General features: G+C 47.3%; 2 protein-coding genes and 1 long non-coding RNA gene across 11 annotated transcripts in view; 2 read left to right on the top strand and 1 right to left on the bottom strand.

Annotated features, from left to right (window-relative positions):
- SYS1 (SYS1 golgi trafficking protein) overlaps positions 1–9,363 on the top strand; it is a 41,437-nt gene extending 32,074 nt beyond the window's left edge. Inside the window, exon 3 of the mRNA XM_055265008.2 lies at positions 9,301–9,363. Within this exon, the coding sequence (XP_055120983.2) occupies position 9,301 (1 nt within the window). The 3' untranslated portion in view covers positions 9,302–9,363. The remainder of the gene's footprint in view (positions 1–9,300) is intronic.
- On the top strand, positions 9,336–17,456 carry DBNDD2 (dysbindin domain containing 2). 8 transcript variants are annotated; one of them, XM_055265021.2, is made up of 4 exons: positions 9,336–9,393; positions 15,314–15,460; positions 15,655–15,792; positions 16,785–17,456. In XM_055265021.2, the coding sequence occupies exons 2-4, from the start codon at positions 15,322–15,324 to the stop codon at positions 16,991–16,993; spliced, it is 486 nt and encodes a 161-aa protein (XP_055120996.1). In that variant the 5' UTR covers positions 9,336–9,393; positions 15,314–15,321; the 3' UTR covers positions 16,994–17,456. The 8 variants fall into 8 exon arrangements, with proteins under 8 accessions (XP_055120996.1, XP_055120993.1, XP_055120995.1 ...); XM_055265018.2 differs by lacking the exon at positions 9,336–9,393 and adding an exon at positions 9,418–9,432; XM_055265020.2 differs by lacking the exon at positions 9,336–9,393 and adding an exon at positions 12,938–12,993.
- LOC134735848 (uncharacterized) lies at positions 12,136–14,731 on the bottom strand. 2 transcript variants are annotated; one of them, XR_010119388.1, is made up of 2 exons: positions 14,602–14,731; positions 12,136–12,680 (listed from the first exon to the last, which is right to left on the bottom strand). It is a non-coding gene; the product is annotated as an uncharacterized lncRNA (long non-coding RNA). The 2 variants fall into 2 exon arrangements; XR_010119387.1 differs by lacking the exon at positions 14,602–14,731 and adding an exon at positions 13,845–13,908.
- Positions 17,457–17,949: the final 493 nt, after the last annotated feature.

Here is a 17,949-nt window from a genome sequence, read left to right as displayed (position 1 = left end):
CCTCCCTTTCACTATAGGCAGCAAGAAGAAAGCAGGTGGCGCCTTTAACATTTTGCTTGGAAATTGCTTTACTTAGATCATCAAATTCATTAGGCACATTTTCTGTTTTCCACTTTATTGAAGGCAACAGGGTTGCTAATTTTTGTGTCACAGTGTAGTTTCCAATAGTATTTACTTCACTTTTCTGGGCATGGTGGTTCATGCCTGTAATCCCAGCACTTTGGGAGGCCGAGGCAGGTGGATCACCTGAGGTCAGGAGTTCTGGACCAGCCTAAACAACATGGTGAAACCCTGCCTCTACTAAAAAAAGCCAGGTGTGATGGCATGCACCTGTAATCCCAGCTACTTGGGAGGCTGAGGCAGGAGAATCACCTGAACCTGGGAGGCAGAAGTTGCAGTGAGCTGAGATCAACAAGAGCAACACTCTGTCAAAAACAAAACAAAAAACAACAAAAAAACCCAAAAAACAAAAAAACAGAAAAACAGTATTTACTTCATGTTCCTGCATACCCTCACTGCACCTTATCTAAGGGCTGAGGCTTCTTTAACAGCTTCTTCAAGGCACTTTAGGTTTTTACTACACTCTTCTCAAAGTCCAATTCTAATGCCACTCCTGCATATTAGAGTACTGTTACAGCAGTACTTTACCCAGTACCAAAATCTTTCTTTTCCCCTTTAAAAAATTTTTTTCTTTGTATGTTCCAATGAACAGAATTTTAATATGTTACCTATTGCTGCATAATCAGCTTAAAACAAGAAGTATTTACTATCTCAAAGTGCTTAAGTATCAGGAATCCAGGAGTGGTTTAACTGAGTGGTTCTGCCTATTTCCCATGAGGTTTCAGTCAAACTGCTGGCCAGGGCTGTAATTATCCCAAGATTTTACTAGGGCAATTTTATCAATTTCCATACTCAATCATGTGGTTGCTGGCAGGCCTCAGCCTTCACGAGCTCTTGGCTGGAAGCTTTCTTTCCTTGCCATGTGGGCCTCTCTATAGGGCTGTTGACAAAATGGCAGCTTGCTTCTCCCAGAGTGAATGACCCAAAAAATAGAGTACACACTCAAGACAGAAGCTGCAGTCTTTTTTTTTTTTTTTTTTTTAATTTGAATTTTAGAAGTGACATACCATCATTTCTGGCATATCCTGTGGGTCACATAGGGAAACTAATGGTGGCGGGAGGCAGACAGGTTCCTAGGTGGGAAGGGGTGGGTCCCTGGTGAAACCCCACCTTCAAGCCAGGGGTGACCTGAAGCCTGACAGCCAGGCTGCGAGTTCTGGATGGAGTCCACTACCTGGAATGAGAACTTCCTTGATGCCTTTCGGCCAATCAGATGGTGCTTTTTCCTGACCCAGCCAGATTCATGGACTCGTTGGGACTACCTGCCTGCAGATAGGAGCTACCCACTTCGGGTCTCCTCTCTTCTGAGAGCTGTTTGGTCACCCAATAAAGCTGTTCTCTGCCTTGCTCACCTTCCAGTTGTCTGTGTAACGTCATTCTTCATGGATGCTGGTCAAGAACTCATGACCTCTCAAATGCAGGAGTAAAAGGAGCTGTAACACTTTCCTGGCTGGCTTGCTGAGCTGCAGGTGGGAGCTAAAGGGGCTGTAACATGTTCCTGGCTAGCTCACTGAGGTGCAGGCAGTGACACGCTCCTGAACTGCTGGAGTGAAAAGCGGAGACCCTTCTGGAGGCCCAGACCTCAGGATTCTCCAAGCCAGAGCGCTAACACACTAGTTCTCCTGCCTTCTGCCAGCGCCGGACTCCACCCCCTGAAATACAGCACCCCCACCTCGCTGAGCTGCTGCCGGTGATGAGAAAGAGAGACAAGCTGCGGCCCTTCTGGGGGCCCAGATCTCGGGGCTCCCCGAGGCAGGGCTGTGACATGCTGTAACATCCTCTTTGGGGCTCTGCAGTTCCTGGTGTCTCAGAGCTTTCAGGTGCCACTGCGTTCCCCTGGTCCAGACGCTGGTGCCTACAGCGGAAGTTGCTTGGGGTAGGTCTGGTCCAGCCACAGCCTTGCATGGAGCTGGTGCCTGTGTCAGTGCCTGGAGCTGCTCACGTGGCCGCAGCAGCTTGTGTGCCTGGCTGTGTGCGGTGACTGGACCTCACGCTTGCTCACACACCCCCCACCACTCCATGCCTGGCTTACCCTTGGCAGGCATGGGATCCGGGCTGGTAGCACTAGCCAAGCGCAGCCTGCCAGGTGAGTGGGCAGAACAAGTGCGCACAAGCAAAACTCCAGCAGAGGCACCACCAGCCACAGAGGTTTTGCACTGACAAAGTGACACCCGAAGGATCCCATGACATAACCTTGGTACAGTGTAGGAGAGGACTGCCCAGATATACATAACAGGTGGTAAGGAACATTGCGAGGTGTTTTGGTGGCTGACTGTGGCATTTCAATTTTATTCCATCCAATATGTTTTTCTTTTTTTCTTTTTCCTCTTTTTTTTTAGACAGTCTCGCTCTGTTGCCTAGGCTGGAGTACAATGGCGTGATCTCGGCTCACTGCAACCTCCGCCTCCCAAGTTCAAGTGATTCTCCTGCCTCAGCCTCCCAAGTAGCTGGGATTACAGATGCATGCTACCATGTCCGGCTGATTTTGGTATTTTTAGTAGAGACGGGGTTTCACCATGTTGGCCAGGCTGATCTCGAACTTCTGACCTCAAGTGATCCACCCATCTCAGCCTCCCAAAGTGTTGGAATTACAGGCATGAGCCACTGCACCTGGCCATTTCTTCTTCTCTCTTTTTTCTTCTTCTTTCTTCTTTTTTCTTCCTCTTCGTCGTCCTCCTCCTCTTCTTTCTTCTTCTTCTTCAAGTCTCGCTCTATCACCCAGGCTGGAATGCAGTGGCATGATCTCGGCTCACTGCAACCTCCGCCTCTTGGATTCAAGTGATTCTTGTGCCTCAGCCTCCCAAGTAGCTGGGATTAGAGGCACCCACCACCACGCCCAGCTAATTTTTGTATTTTTAGTAGAGACGGGGTTTCACCATGTTGGCCAGGCTGGTCTTGAACTCCTGACCTTCAGTGATCCACCTGTCTGGGCCTCCCAAAGTGCTGAGATTACAGGCATGAGCCACCACACCCCGCCTATTTTATTATTTTTTTGAGATGGGGTTTCACTCTGTTACCTGGGCTACAGTGCAGTGGTGTGATCTCAGTTCACTGCAGCCTTGACCTCCCAGGCTCAAACGATTTTCTTGCCTCAGCCTCATGAGTAGCTGGGACACAGGCATGCACCACCATGCCTGGCTAATTTTTGTATATTTTGTAGAGATGAAGTTTCTGCCAGTGATCCTGGTCCCAGGACATTTTTATAGCAAGCAGTAAGCAAACTTGTGGGCTCAAGTGATCCTCCCAGCTAGTCTCCCAAAATGCTGAGACTACAGGCATGAGCTGCTGTGCCTGGTTCAACATTTTTTATTTTTTTGAGTCAGGGTCTCGCTCAGTTGCCCAGGCTGGAGTGCGGTGGTGGCATCTCAGCTCACTGCAACCTCCACTTCCCAGGATCAAGTTATCCTCCTACCTCAGGCCTCCAAATAGCTGGGAATACAGGCATGAGCCATCATGCCCAGCTAATTTTTATATTTTTTGTAGAGACGAGGTTTTGCCATGTTGCCCAGGCTGGTCTCAAATTCAAGGTCAAGCGATCCACCTGCCTCAACCTCCCAAAGTGCTAGGATTACAGGCCTGAGCCACTGCACCCAACCATGTATTTTCTAATATCCCTTGGACTTCATCTTTGACTCATGTTTTATTTTGAAGTATTGGGATTGTTTTTCAGTTATCTTTCTGTTATTATTTCTATTTAATTCTGTTATGGTCATACAACATAATTTAAATTCTTCTAAATTTGTCGAGGATTGTTTTTATGGCCCAGAATATGATTAATCTCTCATTGAATGTTGTATGTGCAGCTCAAAAGAATGTTTATTCTGCTGTTGGTGGGTAAAGTGTCATGAATATAATTAGGAGAAATTAATGATAGTGTTAAGGTTTTCTATATCCTTGCTTTTTTTGGTCTACTTATTTTATTGATTATTGAGAGAGAAGAGTTGAATTCTCTAGGTGCAATATAGATTTTTTCTGTTTCTTATTTCCGGTCTACTGGTTTTTACTTCATATATTTTTGAAGCTCTATTGTTAGTATATACACTCTTATGACTGTTAAGTCTTCTTGATGAATTGAACCTTTTATTATTAAATAATACCACTTTTCATCCCTGGTAATAGTCCTTCTTAAATCTACTTTGTCTGATATTAATACTGTCACTCCAACTTGCTTGGTTTCGTGTTTGTATGGTGTATCTTATTCCATTCATTTTTTTGGGGGGGGTTCCAATTCCTCTATACATCCTTTTACTTTTAACCCATATGTTTCTTTATATTTAAAGTGGGTCTTGTGGACAACATATTATTGACTCTTACTTTGCTCCCAATCTGATAATTTGTCTTTTAATTGATTGTCTTTTTACTGATACAGTGGATTAAAATCTATCATCTTGTTATTTGTTTTCTAATCTTGCATCTGTGCTTTTTTTCTTTTTTCTTCCTTGATTTGGATTATGTTTTGAAAAGGAAAACTCCCAATCTCATGGGTGCTGCAAGTAGACAAGATGTATTGCATCTGATTGAAACAGTTTATTATTCATAGCACAACAAAACAGTGTGAACATCAGCATAGTTGTATTGGTTCCCCTGGTCCTACATTCAACAGATGATGCGGTGAGCCCAGATGCATGGTATTCACACAGTGGGTTTGCATTGTAGCTGACGGACCTAGGCCCAGCACTTTTATTTTATTTTATTTTATTATTTGTTTATTTATTTATTTGAGACAGGGTCTCACTGTGTTGCTTAGGCTGGTCTCAAATTCCTGGGCTCAAGTGATCCTCCTACCTCAGCCTCTCAAAGTGCTGGGATTACAAGCATGAGCCACCACGCCTGGTCCCAGGACATTTTTATAGCAAGCAGTAAGCAAGCCTGCCTTGGTCTCAGAAATGATCTCACCTTTCAAAACTCTAGTTCTACTAACAATCCTGAACAAGGACCCAGGTGAAAGAGAGGTCAGGGCCTTGTGATCTTGACATACTCAGCAAGACATATCGGACACAAGTGGCCCAGGGAGGAAGCTTCCCAACATTAGAAAAAATTATTATATGTACTTGTTTTCATGTTCAACAGTCATTTTAAAAAATAAATTTTATTGTATATGTTTAAGGTACACAACATGATGTTATGGGATACATAGAGATAGTAAAGCGTTTACTATAGTGAAGCAAATGAACATATCCATCATCTCACAGTTACCTATTCCAGCATTTTTATGATTCCATTTTCTCTCTATTATTGGCTTGTTACTTACACCTCTCTAAAAACATTTTTTTAGTGGTTGCTATTGAATTTACTATATCTTTAATCAGTCTATCTTCAAATAATGTTATACCACTTCTTATATATCATAAGGACCCTTTAACAGCATATTTCCCATTCCTCCATCTCCTCATTTTTACTGTTGTTATTGTCATACATTTCACTTTTATATATGCTATGAGGCCACAATGCATTGCTTTAGTAAAGCAGTTACCTTTTAAAGTGAGTAAAAATGAGAAACAGTGTCTCTTTTTTTTTTTTTTTTTTTTTTTTGAGACGGAGTCTCACTCTATCGCCCAGGCTGGAGTGCAGTAGCGCAATCTCGGCTCACTGCAAGCTCCACCTCCCGGGTTCACGCCATTCTCCTGCCTCAGCCTCTCTGAGTAGCTGGGACTACAGGCACCTGCCACCATGCCCGGCTAATTTTTTTTGTATTTTTAGTAGAGACAGGGTTTCACCGTGGTCTTGATCTCCTGACCTCGTGATCCGCCTGCCTCGGCCTCCCAAAGTGCTGGGATTACAAGCGTGAGCCACCGCGCCTGGCCAACAGTGTCTCTTATATTTACCTTTATTCTATCCATTTCCAGAGATCATCATTTCTTTATGTAGATCCAAGTTTCTCTCAGGTATCATATTTCTTCTGCTTAGAGAACTTCCACTGCCATTTCTTATACTGCTGGTCCACTGATAATGAATTTTCTCTCTCTTTTTTTTTAATCTGAAAAAGTGTATTTCCTTCATGTTTGAAAGATGTTTTTGCTAGGTATAGAATTCTGGATTGGCAGTTTTTTGTCTTTCAGCATTTTAAAGATATGACTCTATTATTTTCTGGTCATATAATTTCTGATGAGAAGTCTTCTGTAATTCTTTGTTCCTCTGTAGGGAGTGTGCCTTTTTCCTCTAGATGCCTTCAATATTTCCTCTTTATCTTTGGTTTTCAGCAATTTGAATATGATGTATTAGGTTGTGTTTGCTTGTGCTTCTTTGTTGTGTTTGTATATTAGCATTTAATCTTTTCTGGATTCTGTGAGTTTCTTGGCTCTGTGGTTTGATATCTTTCATTATTTTTGGAAAATTATTAGCTATTATATCTACAAATAAATATTGTATCTACATATATATATATACTTTTTCTCTGTTTCTTCTCCTTCTGGGATATGAATCACTTATATGTTAGCGCTTGAATATTTGTTCTGGTTTTTGTTTGTTTGTTTCACTCTTTTCTCTTTCTGTTTCAGTTTGAGTATTCTCTATTGACCTATCTTCAAGTTCACTGGTTACTTCCTCAGCTATGTTGAGTTTACTGATTGATATGGTTTGGTTGTGTCACCACCCAAATCTCATCTTGAATTGTGGTTCCCATAATCCCCATGTGTCATGGGAGAGACCAGGTGGAGATAATTGAATCATGAGGGTGGTTCCCCCATCCTGTTCTCATGATAGTGAGTTAGTTCTCACAAGATCTGATGGTTTTATAAGGGGCTTCCCCCTTCCCCGGGCACTTCTCCTTGCTGCCGCCACATGAAGAAGGACGTGTTTGCTTCCTCTTCCACCATGATTGTAAGTTTCCTGAGGCCTCCCCAGCCCTGTGGAACAGTGGGTCAATTAAACCTCTTTTGTTTGTAAACTACCCAGTCTCAGGTATGTGCTTATAGCCATGTGAGAACAGACTAATACAGTAAATTGGTATTGGTAGAATGAGGTGCTGCTATAAAGATACCTGAAAATGTGGAAGCAGCTTTGGAACTGGGTAACAGATAGAGGTTGGAACAGTTTGGAGGGCTCAGAAGAAGGAAAATGTGGGAAAATGTGGAACTTCCTAAAGTCTTAGAGGGCTCAAAAGACAGGAAAATGTGAGAAGGTTTGGAACTTCCTAGAGACTGTCGAATGGCTTTGACCAAAATGCTAATAGTGATATGGACAATGAAATCTAGGATGAGGTGGTCTCAGATGGAAATGAGGAACTAGTTGGGAACTGGAGGAAAGTTCACTCTTGCAATGCAAAGAGACTGGTGGCATTTTGCCCCTGCCCTAGAGATCTGTGGAACTTTGAACTTGAGAGAGATGATTTAGGGTATTTGGCAGGAGAAATTTCTAAGTGGCAAAGCATTCAAGAGGAAGCAGAGAATAAACATTTGGAAAATTTGCAGACTGATGATATGACAGAAAAGAAAAACCCATTTTTTTCTGGGAGAACTTCAAGCCCCTTACAGAAATTTGCATAAGTAACAAGGAGACAAATGTTAATCACCAAGACAATGGGGAAAATGTCTCCAGGGCATACCGGAGACCTACACAGCAGCCCCTCCCATCATAGGCCCAGAGGCCTAGGAGGGAAAAATGGTTTCCTGGGCCAGGTCCAGCACTCCCTTGCTGTGTGCTGCCTCAGGACTTGGTGCCCTGCATCCCAGCCACTCCAGCCATGGCAAAAAGGGGCCAAGGATAGCTCGGGCTATTGCTTCAGAGGGTGCAAGCCCCAAGCCTTGGCAGCCTCCATGAGGTATTGGGCCAGCAGGTGTGCAGAATGCAAGATTTCAGAACCTAGATTTCAGAGGTTGTATGGAAATGCGTGGATGTCCAGGCAGAAGTCTGCTGCAGGGGCAGAGCCCTCATGGAGAACCTCTGCTAGGGCAGTGCGGAAGGGAAATGTGGGGTCAGATCCTACACACAGAGTCCCCACTGGGGCATTGCTTAGTGGAGCTGTGAGAAGAGGGCCACTGTCCTTCAGACCTCTGAATGGTAGATCCACCGACAGCTTGCACTGAGTGTCTGGAAAAGTTGCAGACACTCAATGCCAGCCATGAAAGCAGCAGGGAGGGGGCCTCTACCCTGCAAAGCCACAGGAGTGGAGCAGCCCAAGGCTGTGGGATCCCACCTCTTGCATCAGTGTGACCTGGATATGAGACCTGGAATCAAAGGATATTATTTTGGAGCTTTCAGGTTTAATGACTGCCCTATTGGATTTCAGACTTGCATGGGGCCTGTAGCCCCTTTGTTTGGGCCAATTTACCCCTTCAATTTCTCCTGTTTAGAATGAGGGTATTTACCCAATGCCTATAACCCCATTATATCTAGGAAGTAATTAACTTGCCTTTGATTTTACAGGCTCTTAGGTGGAAGGGATTTGCCTTGTCTCAGAAGAGACTTTGGACTTGGACTTTTGGGTTAATACTGGAACAAGTTAAGACTTTGGAGGACTGTTGGAAGCACATAATTGTGTTTTGAATTGTGAGGACATGAGATTTGGGAGGGCTGGGGCAAAATTATATGGTTTGACTGTGTCCCCACCCAAATCTCATCTTGAATTGTGGTTCCCATAATCCCCACATGTCATGGGAGGGACCAGGTGAAGACAGTTGAATCATAGGGGTGGTTTCCCCCATCCTGTTCTCATGATAGTGAGTTACTTCTCGTGAGATCTGATGGTTTTATAAGGGGCTTCCCCCTTCGCTCGGCACTTCTTGCTGCCACCATGTGAAGAAGGACGTGTTTGCTTCCCCTTCTGCCATGATTGTAAGTTTCCTGAGGCTTCCCCAGCCCTGTGGAACTGTAAGTTAATTAAACATCTCTCATTTATAAATTACCCAGTCAGATGTGTCCTTGTAGTAGTGTGAGAAAGGGCTAGTATACTGATAAGCCTGTCAACAGCATTCTTCAAATTTGTTATATATATGTGTTTTTTCTTATTTCTAGCATTTCTCTATGTCTCTTTTTTTGTAGTCTTCATATTTCTGCAAAAATTCCCCTTTTGTTCTTTCGTATTGTCTACATTTTCCACAAGAGCCTTTCATATTCACGTATTACTTATAGTTGTCTTAAGTTCTGTGTCAGGTAACTACAGCATCTGCATCTTGCACCTGGTCTTGCTTTCTCTGTCTCTCTCACTTTCTCTTTCTCTCTCTTTTTCTCTCTTTAATATAGAAACAGGGCCTTACGATATTGCCCAGACTGGTCTTCAGACTCCTGGCCTCAAGCATTCCATCTGCCTTGGCATCCCAAAGTGCTGGATTATAGGTATAAGCCACCACACCTGGCCTGCTTTGTCTCTTGACAGTAGGTTTTTTTGGTATTTTAAAATTTGTGTGTGTGTGTGTGTGTTGTAATTTTTGTTTGTTTGTTTTTGAGATAGAGTTTCACTTTTGTCAACCAGACTGGAGTGCAATGGCGCAATCTCAGCTCACTGCAACCTCTGCTTCCCAGGTTCAAGCGATTCTCCTGCCTGAGCCTCCCAAATAGCTGGGATTACAGGCACCCACCACCATGCCCAGCTAATTTTTGTAATTTCAGTGAAGATGGGATTTCACTGTGTTGGCCAGGCTGGTCTCGAACTCCTGATGTCAGGTGATCCATCCACCTCAGCCTCCCCAAGTATTGAGATTACAGGTGTGAGCCACTGTGCCCGGCCTGTGTTGTAATTTTTTATTGAGTTTTGGACACAGCGTTTATAATAGCAAGGACCGAGTTCATTATTATTTATGCCTGGAGATTGTCATATCTCTTCTTCTCTTAGGCCATTAGTGTGGGGGATTCAGTCAGTTTTTTCAGGAGTTGAATTAGGTTTGAGTTTTGTTGTTTCTATGATTACTTCAGTGTCTGTATCTCCTACAAATTCTATGTAGTCATGCTAGCCATACTGGGTCTTTAGTAATTCCATAAAAATTTTGGCCTGGCATGTTGGCTTACACCCATAATCCCAGCACTCTGAGAGGCTGGGGCAGGAGGATCACTTGAGGCCAGGAGTTTGAGACCAGTTTAGACAACATAGCAAGACCCTATCTCTACCAAAAAATGAAATAAAATAAAATTAGCCATGTGTGGTGATGTGCATTTGTAGTCCTAGATACTTGGGAGACTGAAGTGGGAGGATACCTTGAGCTCACTGAGTCATGACTGCACTACTGTGCTTCGGCCTCTGGACAGTGTGAGACCTTGTCTATGAAAAATAAAAACATAAACATTAGCTGAACTCTTCTCACCTACTTGTAAGGAGAGCTTGTCTTTCTCTTGCTACACAACTGAGTGAGTGCCTGCATCCCCTCTCTTCTTGGAGGCTCCTGTCCTTCTTTGGAATGCAGGTTAATTGGTTGCTCTGCAACCTTAGGTCTCTGATAAGTTTGACAAAAGTTGTGATTTTGTAAATTACCCAGCAATTTTTAAAAACTGTTGTTAGTTTGATAATGATGCTCTTCCCAGCTTTCTGCCTCCTAGATGGAAGCCGGAGTCTCAAGCCGTCTACCTTTTCACGGTGCTATTCAACCTTTTGGCCACCTACTCCTGGCCTGCTGCTTGGGTCTTTCTTTTGGGTGATACCCGTCCAGCTTAGCCCCCTGAAATATTTTCTGGTTAGATGTTTCCCCCTCTCCATTCCTTCTTTATGGCAAATATATGGCAAAGAGAAGGGACAGAGGTTCCTGATCTTTATTCATCTTGGGCTCAAAATAATCCATGGAGTTGTGTTCTCAAGGATACATCTGGGCTGGGCACAGTGGCTCATGCCTATAATCCCAGCACTTTGGGAGGCTGAGGTGGGCAGATCATTTGAGGCCAGGAGTTCAAGACCAGCCTGGCCAACAGGGCAAAAACCCGTCTCTACCAAAAATACAAAAATTAGCCAGGCATAGTGGTGTGCACCTGTAATTCCAGCTACTCAGGAGGCTGAGGTGGGAGAATTGCTTGAATACAGGAGGTGGAGGTTGCAGTGAGCCGAGATTGTGCCACTGCACTCCAGCCTGGGCAACAGAGCAAGACTCTGTCAAAAAAAAAAAAAAAAAAAAGGGATACATCTCTGAAAATGGGGACATGACTGGGAGTGAGCTAAGCTCTTAGCCACTATACTCCTGACTTGGCCCTCATTTTCTGTGCTAGAAAATTAGATGAAGTATCTGCTCTATCCATTAATGAAAAATAAGAATCAAAGCAACCCACTGAAATAGTTTTTAGAAGATGAAAACTACAACAGGATAAAAGGGGAACAGGCACAGGATAAAAGGGTTACAAGCACAGTCTCTGGAGGCAGTCTACTTGGGCTTAAATTCCAGGTCCATCACTTACTAGCTATAGGGCCTGGGACAAGTTCCTTCACCTCTCTGTATCTCAATTTCTGTATCTGTAAAGTGGAAACAAGAAGAAGATTAAAAGGGTTAATTTTTGTAAAGCACTTATAATAGTGACTGGCACATAATAAGCTCTGTAGAAGTGTTAACAATTAGGGCTTACTTCCTATAATTTCAGAAATTTGTAGAAGAGAGCAGTTCCCTCCCTTTCTCAGAACCCATTACCATCAAAACAGCTTATGATTACTGAGCATTTCCAAAGTGCCCAAGTCCTATAACTAACCATTTCATATAAATTATCTTATAAGAGGGAGGGATTAATTATTCCTATTTAGTAGGTAAGAGATCAAGGATCAGAGAAGTGTGTACCCAGCTGGCTAGAGGCATCAATAGGTTTACAACCCAAGAGGGTCTGACTGCATTGCCTGTGCTCTTAACCATTGCATTTGTTGCCTCCCACAAACTAGTTTCCATGCTTGTAAACTAGTGGGGAAGTTGCATGCTGTATTTATCTCACAGGGTTGTTTTGAGATCCCAATAATGTTAAGAGAAAGTGCTTTAGGTATTTATACAGAGTGCTGGTCCCCTGACAGGAAAACCTGAATGTGTCAATGATTTGTTCACACTTCCCTCCCTCTGCACATGCCCTTCTCCCTCTTTTCTGCCTGTTGAACTCATGTCTTCAAGACTCGGCTCAGATATCAGCGTCCAGATTTTATTCTAACAGTGGAGGAATTTAGGCAACGCCGCGTGGCGGGGGGGTCGAGGGGGGCACACCAGACCTGTGTTCTGAAATGACAGCTGACTTGCAATGCAGGGAATAGAGTGTAGCCGGGCCAGAATGAGTACAAGAAAACCAGATAGAAGGCTACTGCATTAGGAGCCCAGGCGGGAGGTGGTGGGGCAAACGGAAGGAATGGTGGACTGGAAAGATATTTAGGAAAGAGAATCGACGGGAAATGGAGGTGTATTTTAATATGGGCAGCGAGGGAGAGGGAGGTGGCAAGGATGACTCCTAGTTCCTGGCTTGCTCGCGGATGTTTGTCGAATGAATGATCCAGTGACCCCAAGGCAGAAGTATCTCAGAGAGATGCCCCCACTCCCCTCCACGCACCCGTCACCACGTTGCCTTCGGAGCTCTGACCGTAAGGGGGTGGATGGAAGGGAGGAGGAAGGGAATGGCCACGGAGTCTTGGTCCAGGAGCTGCTAGACTGGACACTTCTAGCACTGGTCTGAGCCAGGAGACGCTGCGAAAAGAGGGCAAACGTTTCTCCTCTCGCAGTTGCCGCCTCGCCCCTCCACCCCCGCCTGGCCAGCAGTGCAGCGCCCCTCTTAGCACCGTGGAGGTGCTGGCTCCTTGCCGGCGTCGGGGGGCGCGGCGCAGCGGCCCACCCCTCCAGCCCTGACCCGCCCGGCCGGCCTGGCGCCCACCCCGCCCAGTGTGCTGGTAGGTTGGGCGGCGGCTCTGTCTAGTCCCAGAGCCAGGAATCGGGGCAGCCGGGCGAGTCCGAGGGCAGGGGTCCTCCGCCGTCTTGCGCCTGCCCTGCTGGGCAGCACCGGGTCAGTGCCCTGCCCCCTCCTGCGGGTCCCAACTCTCTTTCCCATCGTGCGTCCTCTGGAGAAGTGCGCGCGTGTAAGTGTGGCAAGTGTGGCCAAGGGTGCCGGAGGCAGGGTTCGGGTGCGTAGTCGTTGCGTGGGCGCTGCCCAGAAGGCGCAGAGCATCAAGTGTGCGTGGGCAGAGCCGGCGCGGGTGCCCGCCGCGGGTCTGCGCGGGGCGGGGGCGCAGCAAGTGCATCCGAGCGAGCAGAGACGAGCGCACCGGCGTCGGTGGCGAGGGTGGTGCAGAGGAGCCCGGCTGGGCGGAGGGAGGAAGGATGCGTGCGGGTAACTTTTTGACCGCCTTGGAAGTACCAGTAGCCGCGCTCGCAGGGGCTGCCTCCGACCGCCGAGCGAGCTGCGAGAGTGAGTCCGCCGCCGCCCCTCCCCCACTTCCGCCTCCCGCCTCTTCCTCGTTCCCGGCTCCCAGGGCCCGTCGGTCCCCCGGGAGCCCTGGAGGCGCAGCCCCACCCCGGCCGGCGCGGCTCGCTCCCACGCCCCCGCCGCCGCCTCGCTGGAGCGGACGGACTGAGTCAGCCGGGGCGCCAGCGCTGCAGGTAGGGCTCCGGCGGCGGTGGGCGCAGGTGCCGCGGGGGACCGCGGAGGGGACCGGAGCACGAGGGGAACGGCCTTGGGGGAGCGCCCTCCCCCCGTCCTCCGCCGACGCCTCGTGTCCCTTTTTAGGGAATTTTTTCCCTCTTGCTGGCTCCAGTGCGGGTGGGGCTGAGACCGAGAGGGAGTTCTCCATTTCCCTGGCTCCTGCCCGGCCCCTGGCAGCCTCCTGCCCCCAAATCTCTTCACCCCCTCTCCAGTACCTATAGGTCGCGTAAACAACTCCCTTTCTCCAGCTGTGGGCTCCGCGGCCCCCCGGGGGGGCAGCTCCTTCAGTCACGTGAGATCGGTGGGGTTAGGGGGAGGGGAAAAGAGAGGGGTGTCCCGGAGCCCCTGGCCCCCGTCAGCTCCCCCACCTCGGCCTCTCCCTCCCCCTCCTCGCTGCTGAAGCACAGGCTCCAGGGGCCCTGGGTATTTTTAGCGTTGTGACCTGGGCGGCAGCTCTAAGAGCCTTTCCCGGGAATCGGCGTCAGCGCCTAGCTCCTCCGCCGCCGGCCCGCGACCGCACGGTCTCCCCACACTTCCGTGGCCCTGCCTTGCCCACTCAGGTTTGGGTCCCTCTCCACCTCTGTGGCGCCCGTGGAGCTGGCCAGGGTCTGGGATACACTGGGTGCAGATGAGGTGGGGAAGGCAGTCTGCGGAGGATGACGTCTGATCCTCAAGCTAGAAACTCCCTTGCCTCTGGTGATGGGCTCAGAGCAGAACGCCGGGAAGGAGATGAGCGAATGGGAGTGAATGCACCGACCTGGGCTGGCCCATAGCCCCAGGGCTCTGGCCGGGTCTCAGCTTCTCAGCCCTAGCGGTCAGGAGGCCTGCTCTGAACTGGACCCAGAACCCGCCTTTCTAATTGCTCCTCGATGACTAATGGGGAGATAAGTCAGTGAGATGTGTCCCAGGAGGGGGATGCATAAAGAGCTGTTGGAGTTCAAAGGAAAGATGGTCGTCTCCTAAATAGCTCACCTTCACAAGCAGGGTCTTGTATTTGAGGCAGGTAGGTTGATTATGCCATTTTCAGATGGGGAGACTAAGACCAGAAAGGTGATTTCCTTAGGGGCAGAGCCTAGTCTGGAAGTCAGGCCTGTGACTTCAGAGCAAGGGTTTGGGGTGGATGGCACACGCGTGTGTACGTGTATTTGTGTGTGTGGAGAGAAAGGGAGGGGCGCGGGAAGGGTTGCTTTAGCCTTTGTCTGGGTTTTGAAGGATGGGAAGGGGTGAGCTGCAGCACTGGAGGAAGGGAACCCTCCACCCTGAGATCTCTGTCTCTAGCCTATCCTGTCCCTGGCCTTCTGAGGCAAGCAGGGCCAATTAAGGGGAAAAAGTACCTCCTCGATTTGTGCTGAACCAATCACTCCAACCCCTCCCAGGAGGGCATGATACGGAGAGTTGGGCATTGGCTGTGTTCCCTGAATACAGAGTATCTCTCTTGCAGTGCCTGGAACTGGCATCCCCTTTGTGGAGCTAGGGCAAGCCCCGCCTCTGCATGAGACTTGGTTTGTGGGACACACTTGGTTTCAGGGAAGGGGAAAGAGGTCGCCAAGGGCAGAGGTGTCCAGGCGGGAGCCAGGGGCCCCACTGCTGGGATGCTGGCTGCAGTGGGGCACCCCAAGCCCAGGTCCCCCCTGTCTTCTCTTTCGACTTTGCAGCTGTACTTGTTTTGCTCCTCTACCCGCAGGAGCTGACATGGACCCAAATCCTCGCGCCGCCCTGGAGCGCCAGCAGCTCCGCCTTCGGGAGCGGCAAAAATTCTTCGAGGACATTTTACAGCCAGAGACAGAGTTTGTCTTTCCTCTGTCCCACCTGCATCTCGAGTCACAGAGACGTAAGTCCCAAGTCCTGAGAAGAGGGACTGGGGTGGGGTAGGGAGGATGTCCTGTGGGTCCTGAATCTTGTGGCACTCTCTCCCCTCTGGTTTTCTTGGCCCTCTATGCTTCTAACTTGGGACCTGACATGTAACTCTCACTGTCCTGGTGTGCATCTTGGGTCCTCCTGACTTGCCCACTTCTTGATCCGCAGCCCCCATAGGTAGTATCTCATCCATGGAAGTGAATGTGGACACACTGGAGCAAGTAGAACTTATTGACCTTGGGGACCCGGATGGAGCAGATGTGTTCTTGCCTTGCGAAGATCCTCCACCAACCCCCCAGTCATCTGGTATGCGCCTCTGCTTTGGGGACTTCAGTGCCAGTCAGCCAGAGCCGGATGTCAGGCTCTGAAACGAGGCTGCAAGGCTGGGCTGGGGAAGTACACAAGTAAGGGCTGGAAGTGGGTGTTTCTACCAATGAAACAGCTGCCTATTCTGATTTTAGGGAAGTTGACCCTGAGGGAGAACTGGGTTACACATCTCCAATCCAAAATTCTGGGAACGGTCAATCTCTTCTTTAATTTTACATTTGTTATATTAATATAATTAGTCACTATAATTAAAATAATGTAAAATTGTAATTTTTATATTTGGCAACTTAAGTAGTTTTAGTCATTATGATGATATTAATATGTATTGAGTACTTTAGTAGGTTCCAATACTGTACTAAAGTACTTTACATATATTATCTCAATCCTTACAATGTCCTATCAGGGTAGGTGATATAATCCCTATTTTGTAAGCAGGAAATTAGGCTCAGAGAAGTTAAGTCACATTGTAGCCAGAAGGTAGATAAACTGGAATTCATGTCTGTCTGACTCCAAAGCCCATATGCTTAACTTGTAAGATAGATATTCTTTTAATTAAAATTGCTACTATTTATTGATGGCTTACTATGCCAGACATTTTATAAGCATTCTTAGGTTTTATTCCCAAAACCTTTGGGGATGTAGGTATCCCTTTTATTTTGCAGAGGAGGAACAGAGTATTTGAAAGGGAAAGTGACTTGCTCAAAGCCACTCAGCAGCAATAAGTGATGTAGGTGGAACTTGAACTCTTGCCATTGATTGACCTGACTCTAGAACCCAGACATGGTGTAATGACGTGGAAGGAGCTGGCAGTCAGGAGATGGTGATCTTAATCCTGGCTCTTTGCTGGACTGGCAAAGTCACTTTGGACAAGTCTCTGCCCCACTGTGGGCTTTAGTTACTCCTGGCCAGATAATCTTTAAGAGTTCTCTGAAGCCCTGTTTGTGGCCTGACCAGCTTTTCTCTCTGGGCAGGGGTGGACAACCATTTGGAGGAGCTGAGCCTGCCAGTGCCTACATCAGACAGGACCACATCTAGGACCTCCTCCTCCTCCTCCTCTGACTCCTCCACCAACCTGCATAGCCCAAATCCAAGTGATGATGGAGCAGACACACCCTTGGCACAGTCGGATGAAGAGGAGGAAAGGGGTGATGGAGGGGCAGAGCCTGGAGCCTGCAGCTAGCAGTGGGCCCCTGCCTACAGACTGACCACGCTGGCTATTCTCCACATGAGACCGTAGGCCCAGCCAGAGCCTTTTGGGAGAAGACCAGACTCTTTACTTGCAGTAGGCACCAGAGGTGGGAAGGATGGTGGGATTGTGTACCTTTCTAAGAATTAACCCTCTCCTGCTTTACTGCTAATTTTTTCCTGCTGCAACCCTCCCACCAGTTTTTGGCTTACTCCTGAGATAAGATTTGCAAATGAGGAGAAGATGAGGTTGGACAAGATGCCACTGCTTTTCTTAGCACTCTTCCCTCCCCCAAACCATCCTGTAGTCTTCTAATAGAGTCTCTCAAACAAGTGTCTCTAGATGGATGTGAACTCCTTAACTCATCAAGTAAGGTGGTACTCAAGCCATGCTGCCTCCTTACATCCTTTTTGGAACAGAGCACGGTATAAATAATAAACTAATAATAATATGCCAACCATTCCACTTCATTTTTCATATTGCAAAGATATCAAACCCACTATATGTCTTTAGCTCTCTAACCGATCCCATATTCCTATCACTCACTCATTCCATTTATTTAAGAAATATTTATGGAACACCCACGCTAGGCATCTGGAATACAGTTTTGAGCAAGACAGGCTGTACTGTATACCTGCCTTCACAGAGTTTACTGTTTATGGAGGAGAAAATCAAGTAAATACTACAATTCACAGTGTAATAAATAGCATGATGAGGAACTACTCTGGTACCAGAAAATAGGGGCCTGTTAACCTAGTTTGTATGGTCACTGAAGAGCTGTTTTTAGCTGAAGGACGATTGGGAGTTAGCCAGGCACGGCCCATAAGCCAGGCAGAATGAGCAGCTCGTGAAGACTTTAAACCGAGAGAGCATATCTTTGAGGAGCTAAAATACATTGCGTTTGGCTGGATTGTTGGATTTGAGGAAATGAAGGGAGAGTTAAGACTGAC

Source organism: Symphalangus syndactylus, chromosome 24, assembly GCF_028878055.3.
Source record: "Symphalangus syndactylus isolate Jambi chromosome 24, NHGRI_mSymSyn1-v2.1_pri, whole genome shotgun sequence".
Taxonomy (NCBI): domain Eukaryota; kingdom Metazoa; phylum Chordata; class Mammalia; order Primates; family Hylobatidae; genus Symphalangus; species Symphalangus syndactylus.
The sequence above is the reverse complement of the archived record's forward strand: the minus strand, read 5'-3'. Positions and strand labels throughout refer to the sequence as shown.